At 44.3% G+C, this 22,925-nt stretch overlaps 1 protein-coding gene across 1 annotated transcript in view; it reads right to left on the bottom strand.

The window, feature by feature from the left end:
• Positions 1–4,814: 4,814 nt before the first annotated feature.
• The window catches only part of NATD1 (N-acetyltransferase domain containing 1), a 63,037-nt gene continuing 44,926 nt past the window's right edge, over positions 4,815–22,925 (bottom strand). The window contains exon 3 of the mRNA XM_021008454.2: positions 4,815–11,666. Within this exon, the coding sequence (XP_020864113.1) occupies positions 11,550–11,666 (117 nt within the window). The 3' untranslated portion in view covers positions 4,815–11,549. The remainder of the gene's footprint in view (positions 11,667–22,925) is intronic.

Here is a 22,925-nt window from a genome sequence, read left to right as displayed (position 1 = left end):
TCCCAATTCTGGATCTCTAATCCAGCCCAACCTTCATTGTCTTGCAACCTCCCTGTTACCTGCCCTGGGTCACTTCCCATCCTTAATCCTATTCAGACCCCATTCTACCTCCCAGTCACCCCAAACTACTTGGCCACTCCTAGATCCCTCCCACAGTCTTTGTGTATATAAGGTCCATCTTGTCTCCCTTAAGGTGCTCAGATTCTTAAAATCTGGCCCTCTTGCATTAGTGATACAAATGCTTAGATTCCTTAAGAGTCTGACCAATATGGTGGATTCTTCAACTCTCACCTGTCCCTGACTGATGTTCTAATAAACCTTGTATTTGGCTGAAAGAAAACTTGGGTCGAATTCATTCAGGCAGGACCTGCATGTCATGATTTCAGGGTCCCAGAACCTCTAAAATCTCAACATGGTTCCCTGAACCTCAACAACTTCAGTATCTTTGCCAAGAAAACTCCAAATGGACCCATGAAGATTAAGACAAGACTGACAAACAACGAAGACCCCTCAATCAGCGCCCTTCTATCAGTCATTTGTAATTTCAATGCCTGATTTTCCAATAACAGTGGACAGTTTGTGGAACACCTTGAATCCTGTAACAGGCCCATCTCAACCATGGAGTGGATCTTTACAAACCATAAAAAATGCTGCTTCAATTCTTATCTGAGTCAACCTTTCCCTACTTTCATAGAATCTTATGACTCATAAAGGTTCTTAGAGTTCAGTCTCTGAGGCAATGACTTTCAGGGAGAGGCATTCTCTTTCAGTTGTTTTTCAGTTGTGTCTAACTCTTTGTGACCCCATTTGGGTTTTTCTTGGCTGAAAGTGCTTTGCCATTTCCTTTTCCAGTTCATTTTACAGATGAGGAAACTGAGATAAACCAGATGAAGTGACTTGCCTAGGGTCACTCAGATAATAAGTGTCTGAAATCAGATTTGAACTCTGGAAGATGAATCTTCCTGACTCCAGGCCTGGCATTCTATCTTCTGCCTCACCTAACTGCCCAAGGGACTCGCTACTTTGCAAAATAGTTTCTCCTCCCATTGTTAGATAGCTGTAATTGCTAGAAAAGTCAAATTCATACTGAGTAGAATTTTTTTTTATCATAATATGAAGCCTGAAAGTTTTCATCCCTTCACTTGAGATTTATGCATGCTTTGGACATAGCAGAGTATAGAGGATAGTTTGAGGCTGGGACCCAGGAAGACCTGGGTTTATATTCTGCTTCAGACAATAGTAGCTACCTGACCCTGGCCTGGTCACTTAGGTGCCTCAGGGAACTCCTTACCCCTTATTTGCTGATTGTGATCAGCCTTGGTGGAGGGAGATCCCCCAAGTCCCCCAAGATGTTGTCTGTCACATTTCCAAGTTCCTTAAAGGGGCAGCATTTTGCTCATTGCAGGCACAGCTTGAGGGTGCATTTTAAATTCCATGAAAAACCTTTCTTCCTTAATTATAAAAGAGAGGTGCTTCTTTCGGGTTAGAATGTACACTAGTATGGTGTCAATGCCTCTCTTTGTCTCCCATCATGTGGGTGGGGTTATGAAAATATCACTTGCTTGTTTTCTTAAGCCACTTGTCATCTAGAATGGGCAAGTGTAATCATATGTAATCATAAGCTTTGAGCTTATTAAGTTTAAACTGTACTCAACTTTTGGGACACCCTGTTTAAAGAAACAAATTAGAAATAATGGACTGTTCCACCCTCGATAAAGTTTAAAACTGTGTTAAGACTAGTGGGATACCCAGCACATGTGTATGCATGTGTAACCATTTGCATAAGAGTTTAAGAGCCAGCATCTCAATTCAGAAATCAGTCATCTTTACTCAGTTTGGAGGGATTGGTGCAAAGAACATGGGATGCTTTTGGAGAAATAGGGTTGGTAGTGAGTGTATTCTACTGATAAGGAAATGGTTGAGTCAAAACAATATGTCATACTTTTTTCAAAAGGCCCTGGTACAGTGAAGAAATCCAAATTAATATCTTATACCTACATGGACTTGTCCTATAAATTCTCTTCCTGTTAAGTAATTTTCCATAATTTCAGAATTAATGAGGTAGGGCACCGGTTCCATCTGAGAAAACTGGAAGCTGCTAAACGAGGGATTTTTGAAGATCCAATACAGAAGGCACTAGATGGCGCCATCTATCGGTGAAATGTGATAGTCTCCTATTAGGCATTTTGAAAGCTCATACACAAAAAGGGAGAAAACTATGGTCCAGAAACCAGGACTGTGAGGACCAAAAATTTTTACAGAGGAGAAATTCTCGTGGTCCGCGGGCTTCTTGTGCCCAATGGTAGAGTGGAAAGCTTAAGTTGGGAAAGGTCTACAGAGCAATCAATATACACCAAGTAAGCCATGTGGGTGGCAACCATCTAAGTCTCTTTCTTGACACTTTTGACTCTTATTTTTAGAAAAAAAATAAGGTTCCCAAAGGAACCTAGCTCTGATATTTTTAAATGGACACCAATAGGAGATAGGCATAGAGCAGATTTTGGATCCTAAATTGGCTGGCATGAAAGAGGTAGCTGGAAAGAACTAGATTCAAAAAAATTATATGTATGTATATATATATATAGATAGATAGATAGATAGATAGATAGATAGATAGATAGATAGATAGACAGACAGAGGGCACAGGGTGAGTTGAAGATTAAGGGCTCATATCTGGAGAATAAAATTAAGGGATGAGAGAGGATGATTCTCGGAGAAGAAGAAAGGGAGAGGTAGAATGGGGTAAATTATCTCACAAAAAAAACAGAAAAGTCTCTTACAGTGGAGGGGAAACAGGGAAGGTGAGAGGGAATGAGTGAATCTTATTCTCATAGGATTTGGCTTAAGGAGGGAATAACATACACATTCAATTGGGTATGGAAATCTGTCTTACCCTACAGGAAAATAGGGGGAGAAGGGGACAAGAGAGCAGAGGGATGATAGAGAGGAGGGCAGATTGGGAAAGGGGGTAATCAGAAGGAAATACTTCTGAAGAGGGACAGGGTCAAAAGAAAGAACAGAATAAATGGGAGGGCAGGATAGGACTAAAGGAAATCGAGTTAGCTTTTCACAACATGTCTACTATGGAAGTGTTTTGCACAACTGCACATATATAACCTATATTGAGTTGTTTGACTTTTCAATGAGGGTGGGTGGGGAGGGAGGAAGAAAGAAAATTTGAAACCTAAAGTTTTAAAAACATGTTTAAAAAAAATGTTTTCACATGCTACTTACTGGGAAATAAGAAATACAGGAGATAGGGTATAGAAGCCTATCCTGCCCTACAGGAAAATAGAAGGGGAAGGGGATAAGAGAAGGGGGGAGAGATAGAAGAGAGGGCAGACTAGGGGAAGGGGTATTCAGAATGCATGCCATCTTGGGGTGGGGGGAGGGGTGAGATGGGGTGAAAATTTGGAACTCAAATTTGTGGAAGTGAATATTGAAAACTAAAAATAAATAAATTTATATTTAAAAAAAAAGGAAGAACTTAGATTCAAATCTCACCTTTGACATTCACTGGCTTCACAAATGAACTAGTCATTTACACAACTTGGCAACTATTTATGCAGGGGTCTATAGCCCCTACCTCCTCAGCATCTAGCTATTAAAGTTCTGAAAAAGAAAGTCCTCACCACCAAAGTCCTTGGCACTGTCAAATGGCTTGACATCAGAAGTAATTTTATCAGTGGAAATGATTTAAAGAGGCATCAAAATCTGCATTGCTGCTGCACGTTAAGGTCCATGGGACCTTTCCATCTGACTTGCAGTTGAAAGCTCCCATGTGTGCTGTCTCCCCCCATTAGAATGTGAATTCCTTGAGAACAGGGATTGTCTTACTATTCTATTTGTAACATCTGTGCTTAGCAGACAGTCAATAAACATTTATTAAATGCCTACTATGCACCAGGCACTACTCTAAGCAAAGGAGATACAAAGAAAAGCAAAAGACAGGCACTGCCTCTGAGGAGCTCACAATCTGATGGGGAGACAATATGCAAACAACTTTGTGGAAACAAGTTATATACAGGATAAATTGGAAATACTCATCAGAGGGGAGGCCTTAGAATTAAGACGGATCAGGAAAGGCTTCCTGTAGAAGGTGGGATTTTAGCTGGGACTTGAAAAAAGCCAGGAGGCAAAGATAAGGAGGGAGAATGTTCCAAACAAGGAGAAGTGCCAATAAGAATGCTTCAGTAGACAAGGAGGCCAGTGTCACTCAATCTTGGAGGAAAGTAAGGTTAAGAAGACTAGGGGAGTAGGTTTGGGGTGGTCGGGTTATAAAGGCCTTTAAAAATCAATTTTATATTTGATCCTGGAATGACAGGAAGTCACTACTGTTTAGTGAATTGTTGTAGGGTGGGAGTAGGAGTTCCACAGGGTCAGACCTTCGCTTTAGGAAGATCGCTTTGACAGTCGGCGGAGGGGGGGGAAATAGGTTGGAGTGGAAAGAGACTTGTGGCAAACAGATTAACCAGGCTATTGCAGTAATATGGGGATGAGGTGAGACCTCCTATACCTGTGGTGTCCCTCATCAGAGGGCAGGAAAAAAGTCTCTTTTTTATTTGTGTTATGGCACTTAGCACCAGCTTTGCCTACGGTCAGCACTTAATAAATGTTTTTACATCTTATTCATCCAATTTCTCTGAGCCTCAGGCAACTCTTTAAGAATGTAAATTATAGACGGGGACATTACAGATCCCTTGATTCTCAGAGTTCACATAAAGGATAACTGGGTCTTGCGTCCCCAAGGGACCTTCTGGCATCAATAGATGAAATAGTATTTTCCTTGAAGTTATCACCAGAACTGCAGACAATTAAATCACACCTTTTTATTAAACTGTATTCCATGCAATAACGCTCATAACTTTTAATAATGACAAAAGGGGAGGGCAAAAGACCAATCGTAGCCAAAAGGTCATAGGTCACAGGTCCTGAGTAGGAAAGGCACATGATTGACCACTTAAATCAACAGAACAAAAGAAACCAGGGCACAAAGGGAAATACACCAGGTCGAGACACTGAAAAAAGAAAATTTCAAGTGAGTTTGACTTGGAAAAAGATTTAGGGGGTAATACTTGTTTCCCCCCCCTATAATTTTCCCCTTTCATCTCATTCTGAGCTGAATCAGTTTTGATCCTTGACATACAAGGGAGTCTGACCTTACCTGACCTTCCACTTAAGACCAATGAAGAATGTTTACAAGTATTTTGGGAGCTCAACTCCAAACCTCTTCCCCCACCCCCCTCACCCCAGGACTCCTTAAGTCTACCAAAGGTTCATGTACAAGACTCCTTAGGGATAAGTCAAGAAGGGTAAATGCTGGGAGTGAAAAAGGCAGAGAATAATTCAGCACCAAAGATTTGCAAGCTTTAGCCAGAGTCCCAAGGGGATGGGGTGGTGAGGATTTTCAGCATTAGTCACTAACTAGGGTTTGTGAGGTGAGGTAGGTTCACCTACATTGGGCTTCCAAGTGGACGAAGGGGAAGGAAGTGTTCTAGGGGCAGCAACCAGAAAGGCCTGAGGAGGTCCAAGTATCCCATTAACCTTGGGAACATGACATTCTTCCATGAAGTCTTTTGTGCGTATTCCTTGCCTAGAAAACATTTCTTTCCCCACTTTCACTTTCTATGTGTTGACCTAAATATAGTGTGGGGTAGGGACTCAGACAGGAAGATTCTCAGGTGTGTGTTTGGGTGCCCTTTTCATAGGAACCACCCTCTCCTTTTGGAAACTTCTGTGCTTAGGGAAGAGTTAGTGCTAGACTCTGGCCCTGAAAGGTGAGAAAGATTTCAGCAAAAAGAAATTCTATGTCAAGAAAGAGATTCGGTGCCCTGGAAGCCGTTCATACCTTTCTAGAGGCCAAGAAGACAAGGGAGCACTGGAGCTTTTGTTTAGATGGAATCATCTTTCTATTCTCACTGGTTTGGGGAGAGTGAAGTGGTCCATGGCTACTCCTAGAAGGTGAGACAAGCTGGGGGCCAGGGAGCCCTTACTAAGATCTTTAGACTATAATATTCCAGCCCTGGGCAGAGAGAGACCACTTCTCCCAGAACCAGGGAAGAGGAGCATTATGTCCTCAGACAATTCTGAGGCCTGCTGGTAACCAGTTGGGGGCGGGCTGGGTAAGTGGTCAGTTAGTGAAATACCCCAGGTCTTCATCTGCCTTCATCTACACCTAGTGCTTAGCAAATAGTTTCTGGACTTCTTCTTATTACCCATTCCAATGGAGGATGGAGAGGAGTGGGGCAGGAAAAGCACCCCTCCCTGTTGCAGACTAAACTGCATTTAGAGTTATCTCTTTAAGTGGTACTTTAAAAAAAAACTGTGCACTTCAAAGTGTATTAAAATCTGCTAGTCGGGGCAGCTAGGTGATGCAGTGGATAGAACACCGGCCCTGGAGTTAGGAGGAACCGAGTTTAAATCCAGCCTCAGACACTAACTAGCTAGCTGTGTGACCCTGGGAAAGTCACTTAACCTCCATTGCCTCCAAAATAATTTTTAAAAATATGAAAAAAAAGAACCCTGTTTGTTGTCAAATGTTAACTCTACTTATTAAAATGCATGGTGGGAAGCTGGAAGGAAGGGAGACAAACCCAGAAGATATTTAAATCATGGAAGTTTTATCACCTCAATTTGGATTTTGCCAGTAGAGTGACTGGAGGTTTGTAGCTACACATTTATTAGACATGAGTTTATTTGAGGAGAAAATAATCCTTGGGAAAATACTCTTAAAAATAAACATGATCTGGTAGCCACAGAGATGAATGTGAGCTGATGTGGGCAGCCATTCCCCTCTCCATCTTTCCACTTCAAGGCAGTCACACCATTTTGAAAGGAAAGCCACACCCCAGAAGGGAGTGAGATACCATGGAAGATCTCTCTACATGAAGAGACAAGAATTCAAACCCTAGGCTCAGGGGTGATTTGACCATTCAGTCTTCTTTGTTCCCCAGCTCTCCCTTTGGTGTTGTAGAAATCTGATCAAATTTGTGAATTCTTCGTACCTGACTGTTAAGGGGAGCTCTGAAGCAGCATAATTAACATGCAGACATTCATAAAATCAGCTGCAACTCTTAAGAGCTAAATTTGGGAAGAACCCACCGCTTGAAAGGTTGCAGCCCTCAGCTTTGGGCACCAGCCCATTTTAGACTCTCTCGGCACCAGAAGCACACCAATGCTGGGTAGCCGCTGCCACTCCAGGAATAGTCCACAGGGGCTTGAAGGTAGGGGGCCCTCCTTGAACTTGAGCAGTAGGAAAGCTGAAGGCTTCATCAGCAGGATTTCAAGGCAAAAGACAAAACCTTGGAAGTGCCTTCCAGCATCCTGCAGGGTGGGAACCAGAGTGACTCAAGAAGATTTAGCCCTTCTGGGTATGAGACAAGATGCTCCCATGTTATTCAAGTACTAAGGGTTTTTTTTTAAAGTTGTGTTTAAATTTTTAAAAAAAGCACAGAGTCACTGTTCACATGCAGGGTTGTCAGGTTAGATTCAAGTTATCAAAGAACAGGGATTAAATGCATGGATTCATGGCCTTCTACCATTTCCTCCATCATGCCATATCAACTAATCTCATCTGTCCTGGGACTCCTGACCAACTTGCAGGGGTAGTGGATGCTCAGGGCAAGGCCCTGCAAGTAGCATATGTCAATATTCTATGCTAGTCCATAGCCTCCTGACTCCCTGAGATGGGTGAATGGTCATTTCTCCCTTTGATTTGTCACAGGGAGAAAAAACGGTTCTCATGACGCTGCCCATCATCACAAGACAAAATTGGAGGGTGATGGGGTGGGGAAGAGGCTCGGGGAGCATGTTCTAGGAAGCTATGGAAGAAAGGGAAGAGAGAAGTAGCATGTATCTGCTGGACCATCCTCTCACTCTAGATCTTGCTGCCAGGGAGATTCCCAGAGCAGCTGCTTCCTACTTAACCTGGCTTAACATCTCTGAGGTGCCTGCTTGAGTGGAGGAAATGAAGAGTCCTGACCTTGCCACTCCCTCCCACCCTGAGCCTGGAAAGCACCGTTTCTTTAAACTGTACGAAGGTAATCTGTGTGTGTATGTGTGTGTTTGCATAGTGGGGGAAAAGGAAGGTATCCCAGCATACAGCTCCACTTTCAATTGGTCAGTCCTTATCCACACCACTCTTTCCTCCCTAATTAACTCAAAGCTTTTAAACCCAACTTAAAATTCCAGGGGCTTTCCTGTTTTCCCTGACTGGCTCTACCGTGTGCAGGCCTTACTTTCTGACTGGAAGGACACCCCGCTGGTGGTACCCAGTCTGTCCCACGAAAGGCAGTGCCATGTCATGACCTGCAGAGGTATGTGGAGGGCAGAACCAGGTAAGAGAGGGGTAGGGTGTCACTGTGGCCTCATCCTTTGCAACCTCCTAGCAGGCAGGGGACAAGGAGGAGAACGTGTCCTGGAAGGAGCTCTTCCACGGAAGGGCGTAGAACAAGGGGCAGCAGTTAGGAGTATGGCACCTTGCCACAAGGCCTGCAAAGGCAATCTATCACAACCAGCTGCAGCATGATAGATCTACCTTGGGGAAACCTCAATTTACATCACCAGTCCAGCAGCACTGATGAACCTCCCTTCAGGGGCCCTGGAGAATGGGGGCAGGGGCTGGTTTCTGTACGGAAGACTAGCTATGAGTGGCTTGGAGCACAGGGTTGAGAGGGAGGTGGCCCCGCTGTGCCAGGACTAGTGAAAGAAGTGTCTTGGCAAATGGAAAATACGACTCTACAGTCCTGCCTTTTATCTAAACAGAGCCCAAACAAAGGAAGCACTAATGCTGAAACCTGAAGCCCTGTCTGTGCGTTCCCTCCACCCCACCCTGGCACCAACTCTCCTGATCCGTCCTGGAACAGCAAGGGTGAGAGACTTGTTAAAACAAAAATCACCAGGCACCCTCTCCATGTCCCCTTCTTCTCCCCTCCCCCACTTCCTAGCACTCTGGATTAGGGCAACAAAGTTCCCACCAACCCCTAATATATACACACACCGAAGCCAGCCTTGGCCCACTTGGCACCAGGCTGCTTTCCTTGAACACTATCGATGCAACACCCCCGAGGAGTCTCAATTTGATAGCATTTAGTACTGGGGAGCTTCTCATCCAGTCCCACAGAGGAATTCAGGCCCTTCATCCCCGTAATCTTGGGGAGTCAAGAGTCTGATCTCAGTTATCATGAGGAAGAATAAGTCACTTAGCTAGGGCTCTTAGCCTTCAAGAGCCTTCCTCTGGGAGATGCTCACGAATAGGTCCCCAGAGGACACTGCAGGGGGAAAGGATCTCTCATAGGTAAGCACCATCCCCCCCCATTCCATCCTTATCAGTATTTCTTCTAAGGTAGTTGCCTCTTCTGCCAAAGACTAGGAGAAAGGCAAAGATATAATACTGAGCCAGTGAATGAAAGACATGTGAGAGGAGGAAGAAGAGTTTAAAGTGGGAAGATTTGATCTCTGTGAGTGCTACTGGTGACCAGGGATGGGGAACGGAACGAGTTGGCTATTCCTTTCTGATAGGAAATACTGTTAAATGAAGAACCCACCCGGGCTGTGGAGGGACAGACAGAAGCACAGCTCTATCCATTAACAGATTATTGACGTCTCATAACACAGAGGAAATGTCCTTTGGGAATAAGATTCCAGCATGGGGGTTGGGATGCCAAGACTCTGACACTGTTCCCCTCTCCCCTCAACTACTTCCAAGTCATCAGCATGATGTCCTGTCCCAAAACCCATCTTTCAAGCAGGTAAGATGTTTTGTGGAAGGCAGAGGTCACAGAGATGCTAAGCTTGGTCCCTCAGCAAGAAATGGCTGCTTAGTCCCAGGTTGGGTGATACCAACAGTCTGCTGCCAGCTAGCTTGGGTGAGGCTGTAGCAAACAGCTAGATGTCAACTGCTCAACAGCTGCACATTTAATAGGGGAATGGGTGGGGAGCATGGCATATTTTAGGACTGGATGGAAGCAAGGTGTACAAAAAGGAGCTAAAGTCTGGCACCAAGATCAACCACACTGAACAGAAATTGTCTCCATCCAGAGAATCCCACGGGAGCCATAGTAGGACCCTTGCCTATACAAGTGATGCTCCTCTGAAACATTTACCCAATCTGCTTATACAGGGTAGGTGCGTACTTATGTGCATGTGTTTGTTTGACAATTCAGGATAGAGTCTTAAACTTTAGCTGACAAATCTTTTTTTTCTTTTTTCTTTTTTTTTTAAATCAAATAGGCCCCAGGCATCATCCTGAAAAGAGAAATGGCCTCTTGTGCTTCCCCCACCTTTGGTCTCTGAGATGGCTAGAAAAGGGAAGTGCAAAGGGAGTGGTGGGGGGATGAGGGTGGCATCTGGGATTTGGCGCACCAAGGCCAATGGAGAAGAGCCCTCCAATCACCAGTGATGCTTATTGCTCCTAGATTCAAGCCACCATATGCAAAGGGAGAGGGGAAAAAAAAAGATGGGGACTCAAATGTGGAAGAGAGTGGATCAAGAATGGTCCTTCCATCTGAAGACACAGTCAAGTTAACTTCCTGCCCCAAGACTCTCTCTCCCAGGAGGAAGAAAACCCAAAAAACACTGGGAGAAGTGCATTACTCCTAGAGGGCCAGGTTGGCTCTAAAGATGGCCACAGATAAATTCCCTTCCTCTTCTCCTTGTACCCCCTCACCACCCTCCTCAATCTCATCCATGTCGGGCTTGAGCTCATCAAAACACAGCAGTATAAGGTGGAGCCCAGGGTCTTTGCTTATTGCAGGCAGGGAGGCAGGTGTGCACCTAATTCCCATGGCTCATGGTGTAAGCCAGTAAGATAGCCATGTCTCCTCCCACTTGAACAAGATGTGGGCTAGAACCTGCTCTGATGGATCCACTCCTGGTGTACCCCCTTGACAACTGGCGGTCTTTATTCCTGAGGGATGGGAAGGAAGAGCACTGTCTCTCCCCCTCTGACCCTGCCTTTCCCATCTTCTGCCCTGTTTCCCTTAGCAACAACAAAGGGAAGGTAGATCGAGGAAGGCTAAACTGTCCTCCCTTGCTCTGGTAAAAATCCAGTGGTTGACAAACATTTTGCTTGCAGACCTAAAAAGGGAGGGTCCCTTAAGTAAAGCTCAGGAGGCGATGAAGGATGGGAGGGGGAAAAACCCAAACCAAACCAAAGAACTGCCCCAAGTCCTTTCTCCAGGTACCTCCCTGGGTAGCACAAGGAGGCAATAAGATTCAAACAGGAACACTACCTCCTCTCCCTAGTTTCTGCGGCCTCTCTTGAGGACGTGGCAGAGAGACGAGAGGGGTACAAAAGAGGGACATAGGAGAGAGCCCCACGGCGGCCACAGTTGGTCCCCAGAGCACAAGGAGGGGCAGCTTCCCTATGAGGTGTTCAAGCGTCCTTAGAAAAATAATTCTGAGTCTGTTCCCTGGCAGGGAAGATGTTTCCTGAGACCATACGGAAGCAAAGGCCGCATTGAACAGTCAGGAACAGAGTGTGCTGGTGAGGCAAAGAGAGAGAGAGGGAGCTGAAGAAAAGAGCCACCCAGGCTCTGTCGGGGCTGGGATTAAGGCTGCAAACGTTCCAGGTACTGGGGCAATGGGTTTTCCTTGACATACTTCTGAATGTACCAGCAGGTCAGGTGGGCCTTCAGATCCTCCTCCACTACAAAGTCCAGGGCGGCCTTGGAATCCGAGGGGAGAGAAAAACAAAACAAAACGGAAGATACATCATCAGCATCCCAAAATATTAATAATCAAGCATTATTTTATTGAATATATTGAATATGATTAATAACGGGTAAGAATAGCACTTATAACGATTGCTGGCATTTCACATAGCACTTTAAGGACGGCAAAGTACTCTGCAAATATTCACTCCTTTTATCCAATGGTGGAGACAGTTTTGGGCAAGTGGAACTTCTTCCTACACTACCCTGTGAACTACTCAAGGTCAGTAGTTGCCTGTAGTTGTCTGTTTTTTACGCAATTGGGGCTAAGTGACTTGCCCAGAGTCACACAGTTAATTAGTAAGTGTCAAAGTGTTTGGTCAGAGGCCAGATTTGAACTTGGGTCCTCCTGACTGCAGAGCTGGTGCTCTATCCACTGTACCACCTAGCTGCCCCTATAGCTGTCTCAGAGATATTTTGAACCTATCTTTCCCCACACTTAACCCCACTTTCCCACACTGACCCCAGGTCTCCAGGCATCACACAAAGTAGGAAGGACCAAATCATTCAGGGTAGAACTACTGTCATTGAAGTAGTAGGTCAAACACAGGTTTTTAAACTTTGATTCTTATTTGCATTACACCCTGATTTCCCTTCACTGAGACCCTCTTATTCTTTGGCAGGACCCAGACTGTAGGGCAGGATCTGAGATATGCTATCTCCCAACGTCAGTAAATCCACCCCTCCTTCCAAAAGGGCTCCTCCTGTTTGGTCTGGACTCTCTCCAGAATCCTCCTCTTTTTCCTCTCCCACCTCACTGCCACCCTGAGACCCTTCTTTCCTCATTGGTGACTATCTCCTCAGCATCACCATTTTAGGAAGGACATCAGCCACACTCTACCTCACTTGTGTCTGGCTTCTTTGTCCACTGGCCTCAATGCCCCTTCACAAGTACATTCCTCATGCCCATCCTGCTGCTTTTTGTTGTTGTTGTTGTATTTTGTTTTTTACTAGGCAATAAGGTTAAGTGACTTGCCCAGGGTCACACAGCTAGTAAGTGTCAAATGTCTGAGGGCAGATCTGAACTCAGGTCATCCTGACTCCAGGGCCAGTGCTCTATCCACTGCATCACAGCCTCCTGCTTCTTCATGTGTCATCTCCCCACCCTCCCACTCCCCTGCCAATTAGAATGTAAGCTCCTTCAGAGTAGGGTTCTCATGTTCGATTGTATCTGGATCCCAAGTCCTTAGTACAGTTCTTGCAACACCATAAGCACTTAATAAATACACTAACTTTAAAAACAAAAAGAGTGGTTAAAAACAAATGGTTAAAGGGGCATCTAGGTGGCACAGAGGATAGAGCACCGGCCCTGACGTCAGGAGGACCTGAGTTCAAATCCGGCCTCAGACCAAACACTTGACACTTACTAGCTGTGTGACCCTGGGCAAGTCACTTAACCCCAATTGCCTAAAAGCAAAACAAAACAAAAAACAAATGGTTAAAAAACAAAAGAAAAAAAGGGTTAAAAACAAAAGAAGCTGGGTGTTCTGGTCCACCATCTGGAGACCCAGTTGACACTTAGGTTTGACCATCATAGACTCATCAATTTAGAGTTAGAGTATAGCACAACTCCCTCATTTTACAGTTAGGGAAACTGAGGGATGGAGAACCTGGATCATAAACAGAGCTATGACCGGGATCCCCCGTTACAGCAGAAATAACTATTATATGCTAAAAGGAAACCAAACTCTTAGCAATTGTAATGACTGGTGTCATCTGAGAAAACACATAAGGAAACACACTTTCCTCTTCTTGTCTTTTTTTTTTTTTAATTAGGCAATTGGGGTTAAGTGACTTGCCCACGGTCACACAGCTAGTAAGTGTGAAGTGTTTGGTCTGAGGCCAGATTTGAACTCAGGTCCTTCTGATTTCAGGGCTGGTGCTCTATCCACTGCGCCACCTAGCTGCCCGTCACTTTCCTCTTCTTTACTGAGAGGTGGGGGAATATGGGGACAGAATATTGTATACATTCAAACATAGTCATGGATGGTATCAGTTTTGTTTTTCGTTATAAGGAAATCTTCATTGATGGAGCTGGTAGGTCAGCTTTTTATCTGGAAATGGCTATGATATTTTAAAAAACAGTTAAGTTCTAACTTTTAAAAAATATCATAGCCATTTCCAGATAAAACTCCAGATTAAAGAGGATTAAACATTCATATAGTGCCAGACCCCATGCTAAGCACTTTTACAAACATGATCTCATTTGATCCTCACGACGGCCCGGTAAGGGAGGTGCTATTATCACCTCCATTTTACAGTTGAGGTTTTCTTGGCAAAGACACTGGAGTAGAGGCACAGTCCCTCAGCTAGTATGTATATAGATCTGCAAAGCACTTCACATATTTGACCCTCACAGCAACCTTGGGAGGGAGGTGCTACTATTATACTCTCATTTTACAGATGACGAAGCTAGCATGAGTCTGAAGACAGATTTGAACTTGGGCCTTCTCGATTCGAGGCCCAGCCCTCTAACCGCTGTGCCACCAGTGCCTCTAGGAACCTGTCACGCCTGGGCAATCTGTGGCTCCACTACAAGCCATAGCCCAGCACGGAAAACAATCGGGGCATCTCTGCATGGCACAATTTATCATCGAGTACGGGAGCAATGTTGGGAATAAGCAAATCATTATATATAGTCAAACCTCAATTAAACCTAACTAATCAGAACTTACTGGAGTGTGTGTGTGTGTGTGTGTGTGTGTGTGTGTGTGTGTAGAGAGAGAGAGAGAGAGAGAGAGAGAGAGAGAGTGTATGAGAGACACACATATACACAAAGTGGGGGAGGGAGAAAGAAGAGAGAGAATGACACAGCTTTGCAGGAAAATTACACATCATAAGAAAAATGAACTGACACCAATAATTTTCAAAAAGCAACTTCTGGTGATATCTTGGGGTCAGAATACATGCAATCCTAACTTACATCTTCAATTAAATTAAACCACCACCAGATCCAGTGCTGGGTGCAGGAGAGAAGAAATAAAAGCACTCCCTGCCCTCAAGGGGCTTACATTTACCAAGACAAAACAATATGTGCACAAATAAAATATAAAATACAAAGTAATGGGAGGGGAGTAATTGCTAAGGGGGGAAGGGGATATTTGAGCTAAACTTTGAATGGAGGGATTCCAAGAGGCCACAGTGAGGAAGGAGAACATTCTAGGTATAAGGGACACAGACCGTGAAAAGGCAAGAACACCTGTAGACTTAGAAGGCAGGGACTGCATTATCTGTTGCTGTTGTCTATCCAGCACCTAGCAACAGCACCTGCACGTAGTGCCTAATAAATGCTTGCTGAACTGAATGCATTTTACCAAACTGTTTACTATTTTGATATATTTATATACAAAAAAACCATACACCTTGTTTGTAATGCTCTCCATGATGATGTGATGGCCTTAAGGCAATCCAAGATCCCACTCCATCCCCCTCATTAAAAAAAAAAAATTCGATGGCGTTCCACATACTCTAATTACTAAGGCAGGGAAGCATTAGAAATAAACATTCTTGATGAAGGTTGAAACAAATGAAAGATGTTCTAGTTAAATCTCCCCTTAGCTCCCTGCCCCCCACTCCCCCAATCATTCTAGGTAAACAAGATATTACTGTTTCTAAGTTCCAGCTGAAATATCCATGACTTTCTCTGAGGTGAGGCTGATTCTGTTTCCAGATGCTAGAAATCCCTTTCCACTTTTTACCTTCCCTTCCTCCAAAGTGGTTGCCATTCTCTCTCTCTTCCCCATCCCTGTACCTTCCACCTCCACTTCTCCCCTTTAAGACCAAGTGAACTTGGAGTTGCTTTTATTCAACCCTGGTCCAGCAAAGATGCCTGTTTTGTAGAAGGGGGAAAAGAAAGGAAAATAGAGGAAAAACAGAAATATGAAATGGGACGCTGTGGCCTGTTGCCAATATAAGGCAGAGTCTAATGCTACAGACAAAAGGCACAGTATATTCAAAGAAAAGTTAATGCACATGCATGTACTTTATAAGCTGTAAACTGGTGTTTATATAGTGGGAAGAATAGATGCTTTAGGGCATAAGTTAGAGGGAATGAAAAGGAAGTCTAGGAACAAGATGAAGAAAGAAAAGTATAATCTTGGGCCCAGAAAACAGAAAAGGCTTGGTCTCCTCTCAGTCAAGAGGTGGGGGACAGCAGGTGCAATAATGTACTCTGTTGGGAGTTATTTTGGTGGCAGCTTGGTATGACTTTTTCTCCATTACAAGGAAGAGTCCATTGGATAAGAAATCAAATTGGGAAATGATTGCTGCTTAAGAAAAATGGCATAAAAAAACTTTAAAAGAAGAAAAGGGAGGTCAATGGGTTGGACTGAGGTTTCCATTTACATCGAGTATCAAGTCAAGCGGCAGTAGATACATGGGCACAGGACTGCTGAGAAGGAATAATACAAGGAGTGTAGCAGAAGACCTTGTCCATCTTCATTCCATCTTGCTTCATTGTCCAGGCTTTAGAAGAGAACTGAGGATCACACTCTATGTTTCCATTTCATCCAGACAAATGGACCACCTTTGTTCTCATGGGATGCGAGCACTCTGTAACCTAGATGGTTGACCTCTTGCCCATTATCCTTGTTAGGTAACCCGACTAGCATCTCTTTGCAAGATCTGTCTCCGATGCTCCTGCCACAAAGAACTTCCTGTTCTTTTCATTTATCACTAGAATATAGAAAGATTCTGCTAGGTTCTTTCAACCCTGCGCTTAGGATCAAAGGACCACAGATTTCAAGCTGGGAGGGACATTAGAAGCTGCTGAATCCAACTCGCTCATTTTACAGGAAATTGAGGCAGAGAGAAGTTAAGCCAACTTGCCTAGGTTACATAGCTATTATATATGACAGGATTTGAACTCGGGTCTTCCTGTCTCCTAACGTGGGCCTCTTATCGCCTAGGTGACCATATACTTCTGATCTTTGTTCTTCTTTGTAAACCAATATGTATGCATACAGTTATCCCTTCCACATCAAAGGGGGGGTTTAGGGGTGTGGATTCCCTGTGATCTGGAAAATGCATATAAAATTTTTTGGCCCTCCCTGCCTACTAGAGAGGAAATTGAATTATTATGACGTTAAAAGATAAAATATGTTAATATTATACAATACTATACATATACAAAATATATTTCTGAGCTTCTAAACTTTTTCTGCGTTGTCTGCTGGCCTTTGCGTGTCAAATGCAGCTTCTGTGAAACTCCCCCAAAATTTCCATTATTACGCCAAGCCATGATATATCACAAGGGGGAAAGCTGTGATATAGAAGGGATAACTATGTCATTGCAGGCAGTACTCTGGAGCGAGCCCTTTCTTGAGTCACTGAGACCCACAGTGAGTGTGATCTTCATGGGTACCTTACTGTCAGTAAGTCTTTGTGTTACTGTGGCTAGAATGAATCCAGGCCATTTTACATTTCTGGCCCACTCACCAAAAATACCGTCATCCTGCTGGGGCCGATGTCCCAGGAATGATCCAGGGACACTGGCTTTCATGCTCTTCCTGGTACATGACAACCTATTTCTACCTCTGTTCCTTTTCACCAGTTGTCCACCATGGCTGGAATGTTCTTCTTTCCTCACCTCTGTCTCCTGGCTTTGCTTAAGACTGAGCTCACCGCTGAATCTGGCATCAGTTGGGTTCTGAAGTCTGACCTCTTGAATGGGACCCACAGAGGCAGGGACGGCTCTACGCTCCTTGCCAGCAGGAACCAGTTTCAGAAGCCGAGACCTTAGCCCCCTGCCCTGAAAGAATTTGGGTCCTATTTGTTTGAGGGGGGAATGATGGGGTATGGGCCCAAGCGGAGACACCCTTGCCCCAAAGGCAATCTGGCCCCATCAAGGGAAAACTAAGGCTTTCAAAGGGAGATAAGGCCCTAGCTCCTTATCTCCCCTTGAAAGCCCTAGCCCCACCTTTTGATCTTATTCAGATGCCTTTCAAACTTCTTCCTTCCAGTTCCTCTCCTTATCTATTCCCACTGTCTATTCAATCTCTTAGACATTCCAATCAGGACTCTCACCCAGACCCTTTTCCCAGGCCCTTCTCTGGCCACCCAAAGTTACTTTAGTGTATACAAGATCCACCCTGGCCCCCATTTAAAGGCTGAGACTTTCTCATGCCTACTTGTCCCTATGGGCATTACTAATATTCAGATTCCTTAAGAGTCTGGCCTGAATGGTTTATCTCTAATAAACATTTTTTCTGGCAAAAAAAAAAGACTGAACTCAGCTCTGACATTCTGCAAGAGGCTTCTCCCAGTCCCCTTCATACTACATACATATATGTGCAATATGCGTGCTATGCTGGCATGTATGTGTGTGTGTGTGTGTGTGTGTGTGTGTGTTATATATATATACACATATATATATGTGTGTGTATATATTTATACACACACACACGCATATGCATATACATTTGTGCATGCATGTATATCTATTGTGTATATGTATCTTGTATGTATATAGTATATATGTATATTTTGCCTTTCTTTGTATCCACAGCACTTAGCCTACTCCCTGGCATACAGACAGCACTTAATAAATGCTTGCTGACTGACTGACTGACCAATACCACCTTGACCTCCAAAGCCATCTCCCTGGACCATGCCTTGTGGGGATGCTGCACATTTAGTTCCTTTTAGCAAGTTTCATTTCTAAGTCAAGAGATTTAGAGTTGCAAGGCTATTTTTACTAATCATCTAAATCCAATTCTCTCACTTACAGGTAAGGAAACTGAGGCCTAGATAGATGAAATGACATATAGGAGTTACCTAGCTCGTAAGTGGCAGAGTCCAGGATTTGACTTGGTTGCCTCCAAATTCACTATACTACCCTGTCAACATTTTGAGTCTTTGGAGAAATTAATTACATATACACAGAAGTCATTATCTCTAACATTAAAGGAAATGGTCTTTATAGCAGTCATGCTAGCTCTGCTATGTCACTGGGGGTTTGGGGAGAGGATCTGTGTAAGGAGTCTACTTTCTTTTCAATTACTTGTTTTTTTCCCAAACTCACTTCAATGGAATTTCCTTTAGTAGCTCCAGACAAAGGCATAGAAATTTAATTACAGAGAATGACACTTCTTCCTTCTCCCTTCTCCCAGGGTCTTGGTTCACCAGATTCTTATTCCCGCTCTCCCCTTTCTAGGGGCTGGCAGCTGGATACTTATCAATCAATTAATCTTGCATTTATCAAGCATCCTCTATGTGTCAGGCTCGAGGGACACAAAGACAAAATCTCCACCTTTCAAGGAGCAAACACTCTTATCAGGAGAGACAACACGTATGTGTGCGCATGTATGTGTGTACAGATTTAAAAATGGATATAAGGTGATTTTGTGGGAAAGGCCGTAGCAGCTGGGGGAGGCGAGAGGGGAAACTCAGGAAAGGATTTGTGTAGAAGGTGGTGCTTGAGCTAAGCCTTGAAGGAAATTATCAGCAGCAGCAGCACCACAAATGCAAAGGAACCCATCTATCCAAGTGAATAGGAAAAAAACAAACAAACCCAGAAACTGGAGAAAGTATACTTAGGAGAATATGTATCAGACAATGCAGGGGGAAGGAAAGCTCCCACTGAGAGTGAAGGAAATTAAAGATTCTAAGAGATGGATATGAATAGCGGGTACATTCCAGACATTTGGGACTAGTGCAATTGTCTGGAGTTGAAGATTGGAGTGTCTTGTATGAGTAACAGCAAGAAAGCCATTTTGGCCAGACCATAGCATTCAGGCAGCTGGGTGGAGCAACAAAGTGCTAGGCCTGAAAAGTCAGGAAGACTCAACTTCCTGTGTTCAAATCCGGTCTCAGACACTTTGTATGACCCTGGACAAGTCACGGAACCCTGTCTGCCTCAGTTTCCTCATCTGTCAAATGAGCTGGAGAAGGAAATGGCAAACCACTCCAGTATCTTTGCCAAGAAAACCCCAAATGGGGCCACAAAAAGTGGGACACAACTAAAACGACTTAACAACAAACACAGTACGCAGGAAAAATAAAATGAAATGGGCAAGAAAGGTATGTTGAGGGTTGGATGTGAAAGGTAGATGAAATATTACACTGTTATCACCATTGAAGGGACTACTCACAATGGAGAGGAAGGAAGGCACTCACTAGGAGACTGTCAGCTCTTAAACATGATTACAGAAGGCCGCCCAATTAAGCCAGACAGCGGTCCTGCTGGTCCCAGGAACCTGCTGAACCACTGAACACTCCATCGGCTGAGAGATTCCCGGCAGGAGCTTTTTCTGGAGTGTTAGGTCGGTCAGTATTGGCTTTTAAGATGCTACCAACTAAAAAGCCTCATGTGAGGCATTCACTGCACATCTCCATGCTATTTTTCCAATCAAGACCACTGCCTAGCTCCCAGATCAATGTCTCCAGGGTAGCCAGAGATGGTTCAGGTAAGCTGGCATCCCTTGGCCCAATTCCTTTCCAGATGATGGTCTGCTATGGTTCTGCTAATATTTAATATTTAATGAAATTTTTATAATGAAAAGATAATGAATATTTAATAAAAGAAATAAAAATAATTTTAAAAAGGAAAAAAAAAAGAGGACCAGAGTTCAAATCTAGCCTCAGAGGCACTTACTTAGCTGTGTGACCTTGGGCAAGTCACTTAACCCTGTTTGCCTCAGTTTCCTCATCTGTAAAATGAGCTGAAGGAGGAAATGGCAACTTACAGTGTATCTTTGCCAAGAAAATCCCAAATGGGGTCATGAAGAGTCTGCTAATAGTTTTATTTCAGTGCTGTGGATTGACTTCACTGTGGTGTGATGGTTTCAACACTTGCCATTCCTTTGTAAAATGCCTTTTAATAGTCTATAAATGCATAGAATACCAAGTTCTCCACGAGCTGGATGAGAAGTCATCACAAACACTCTCTTCCTCACAGCTGGTGGAGTCCTCATGAGTCCCTCTCAGAAGGGGAGAGGATGAGTCCAGCCAACCAGGGGGAAATTCTGACATTGTGCACTGTCCAGGAGAGATGGAGAAAAGAGAGAAAGAGAGGGAGGGGGTAAAGGGGGAGGGGAGAGAGAGAGGTGGGGTAGAAAAGAAGCCCTGTTTCAGCAGCAGCCTAGCTACAAGGCTCAGAGATTCTCTGGCTGAACCTCCCTGGGAAGGCTGCTCTTCCCTAGTTCTAGCCCAGTTAGTCACTCACCAGTTAATGGCCTGAGTGTGAAGTGATTGAATAAATATGCCCCAGGAACCAGAAAAGGGGCCAGAGAATGGGTAATGGTGGCAGAAAGGAGGGGAGAGAAATGGAAAAGAGACTGGGAATGATAAAGAAGATGGTTTTGCAGGTTCCTATCCTTCAAGAACATTGCCAGATATGATGCCAAAGCCCCCGAGGCAATGGCTCAGTGGAGAAAATGAGGAGGCCAGAGAAAAGAGGGGGTAGCTAGGTGGCACAGGGAATAGAGTGCTTCAATCAAGAGGATCAGAGTTCAAATCCAGCCTGAGGCACTTAGCTGTGCAACCTTGGGGAAGTCACTTAACCCTGTTTGCCTCAGTTTCCTCATCTGGAGAAGGAAATGGCAACTTACTCCAGTGTATCTTTGCCAAGAAAACCTCAAATGGGGTCACATGAAGAGTCAGACACTGAAATGACTGAAAAGACTGAAAAGACTGCAGACTTTACATTTCCACAGCTCCCTGCAACTAAGGTTCTTGGAGTCTTTACCACCAGAATCACAGGCTCATTCCAACTAATGGCAGACTGAGGCAGGACAGAAATAGACAAATCCTCTCTCTGCCCCCTCTGGGAGTCAGGAGAGTTGAGTTCACACAGTTAGTAGAAGGTCTGTCAGTCTCAGTGTCTGAGGCCAGATTTGAACTTGGATCATCCTGATTCCAGGTCCTGAGCTCAATCTACTGCACCACCCAGCTGCCCCAACCAGCCCCTTAGCTGCACTAAGACTTTTGAGACACCCTGTATTATAACAACAACAGCATTTATATAGTGCTTTAAGGTGTGCAAAGCACTTATACAAGCATTACTTCATCTGTTCCTCACAGCAAACCTAGGAAGTGTAGGTGCTGTTTTTATTGCCATTTTACAGATGAGAAAACTGAGGCCAATGGAGGTAAAGTGACCTGCCCAGAGCTACACGTCTAGTAGAGGCTGTCTTTTGCTTCTTTTGGTATCCCAAGCATTTAGCACAGTGCCTGGCACATAGGTGCTTAATAAATGTTGATTGATTGATTGAAGCCAGATTGGAACTCGGGGTAGAAACAGGAAGGAGGCCAGCTTAGCAGGAAAACAGAGTTTGTGATGAGGAGTACAGTAATGTGTAAGAAGCCTAGAAGACAGGCTGGAGCCTGGTCTGGAAGGGCTTTAAACATCAGAGGATTGGATTGGATTTGATCATACAAGAATGAGCAAGCCAGGGAGGCTTTCCTGGCAAAGGAGGCCTATACTCAGGCCTGTCTTTTGGGCATGGCAGTTGGGCATCTGGGTGGAGCATGGATTGGACAGGGAAGAGACTGGGAGCAGGAAGCCAGTCCAGGCTGCTCCCCGTGCCTGGAATAATGCCCTCCCTGCATCCTCTTCTGAACCCCCACTTCCTCCAGAGTTCCACCCTAGTGCCACCTCCTCCCACCCATGGCCTTTTGGGACCACCCTCAATTGCCGGGGCATCCCCCAAGTTACCTTGTATTTACTAATCCACATCTATGTTGTTTTCTTCTAATAGAATGTAAACTCCTTGAGGCACCTAACTGGCAGGGTTGTCAGGGTCAACTGAGATAATACTGTTTTGTTAGGCAATGGGGTTAAGTGACTGGCCCAGGGTCACACAGCTAGTAAGTGTCATGTGTCTGAGGCTGCATTTGAACTCAGGTCCTCCTGAATCCAGGGCCGGTGCTCTATCCACTGCACCACCTAGCAGCCCCCACTTGGTTTTTTTTTGTGAGATAGTATTTTTAAAAGTGGGTGGCACAGTATCATATAAGTGTTAGCAATTATTATTATTATTATTATTATTAGTGAAGTTTTAAGCTTTAATGGTTTAACACTGCACTCAGACTTTTTTTAACCTCCTGGACATGGAGAGTTGGAAGGGACCATAGAGGTCATCTAATACAATCCCTTCATTTTACAGATGAGGAAACTGAGACCCAAGGAGGTGCAGTGAGGGTGAATTCAAACTCGGTAATAATAACCGACACATTCTGCATTCAAATTTGAGCTCCACAATTACTCTGTGTGCT

The sequence above is a fragment of the Phascolarctos cinereus genome, unplaced genomic scaffold (genome assembly GCF_003287225.1).
Source record: "Phascolarctos cinereus isolate Bilbo 61053 unplaced genomic scaffold, phaCin_HiC Scaffold_4;HRSCAF=312, whole genome shotgun sequence".
NCBI classification, from domain to species: Eukaryota; Metazoa; Chordata; class Mammalia; order Diprotodontia; family Phascolarctidae; genus Phascolarctos; species Phascolarctos cinereus.
The sequence above is the reverse complement of the archived record's forward strand: the minus strand, read 5'-3'. Positions and strand labels throughout refer to the sequence as shown.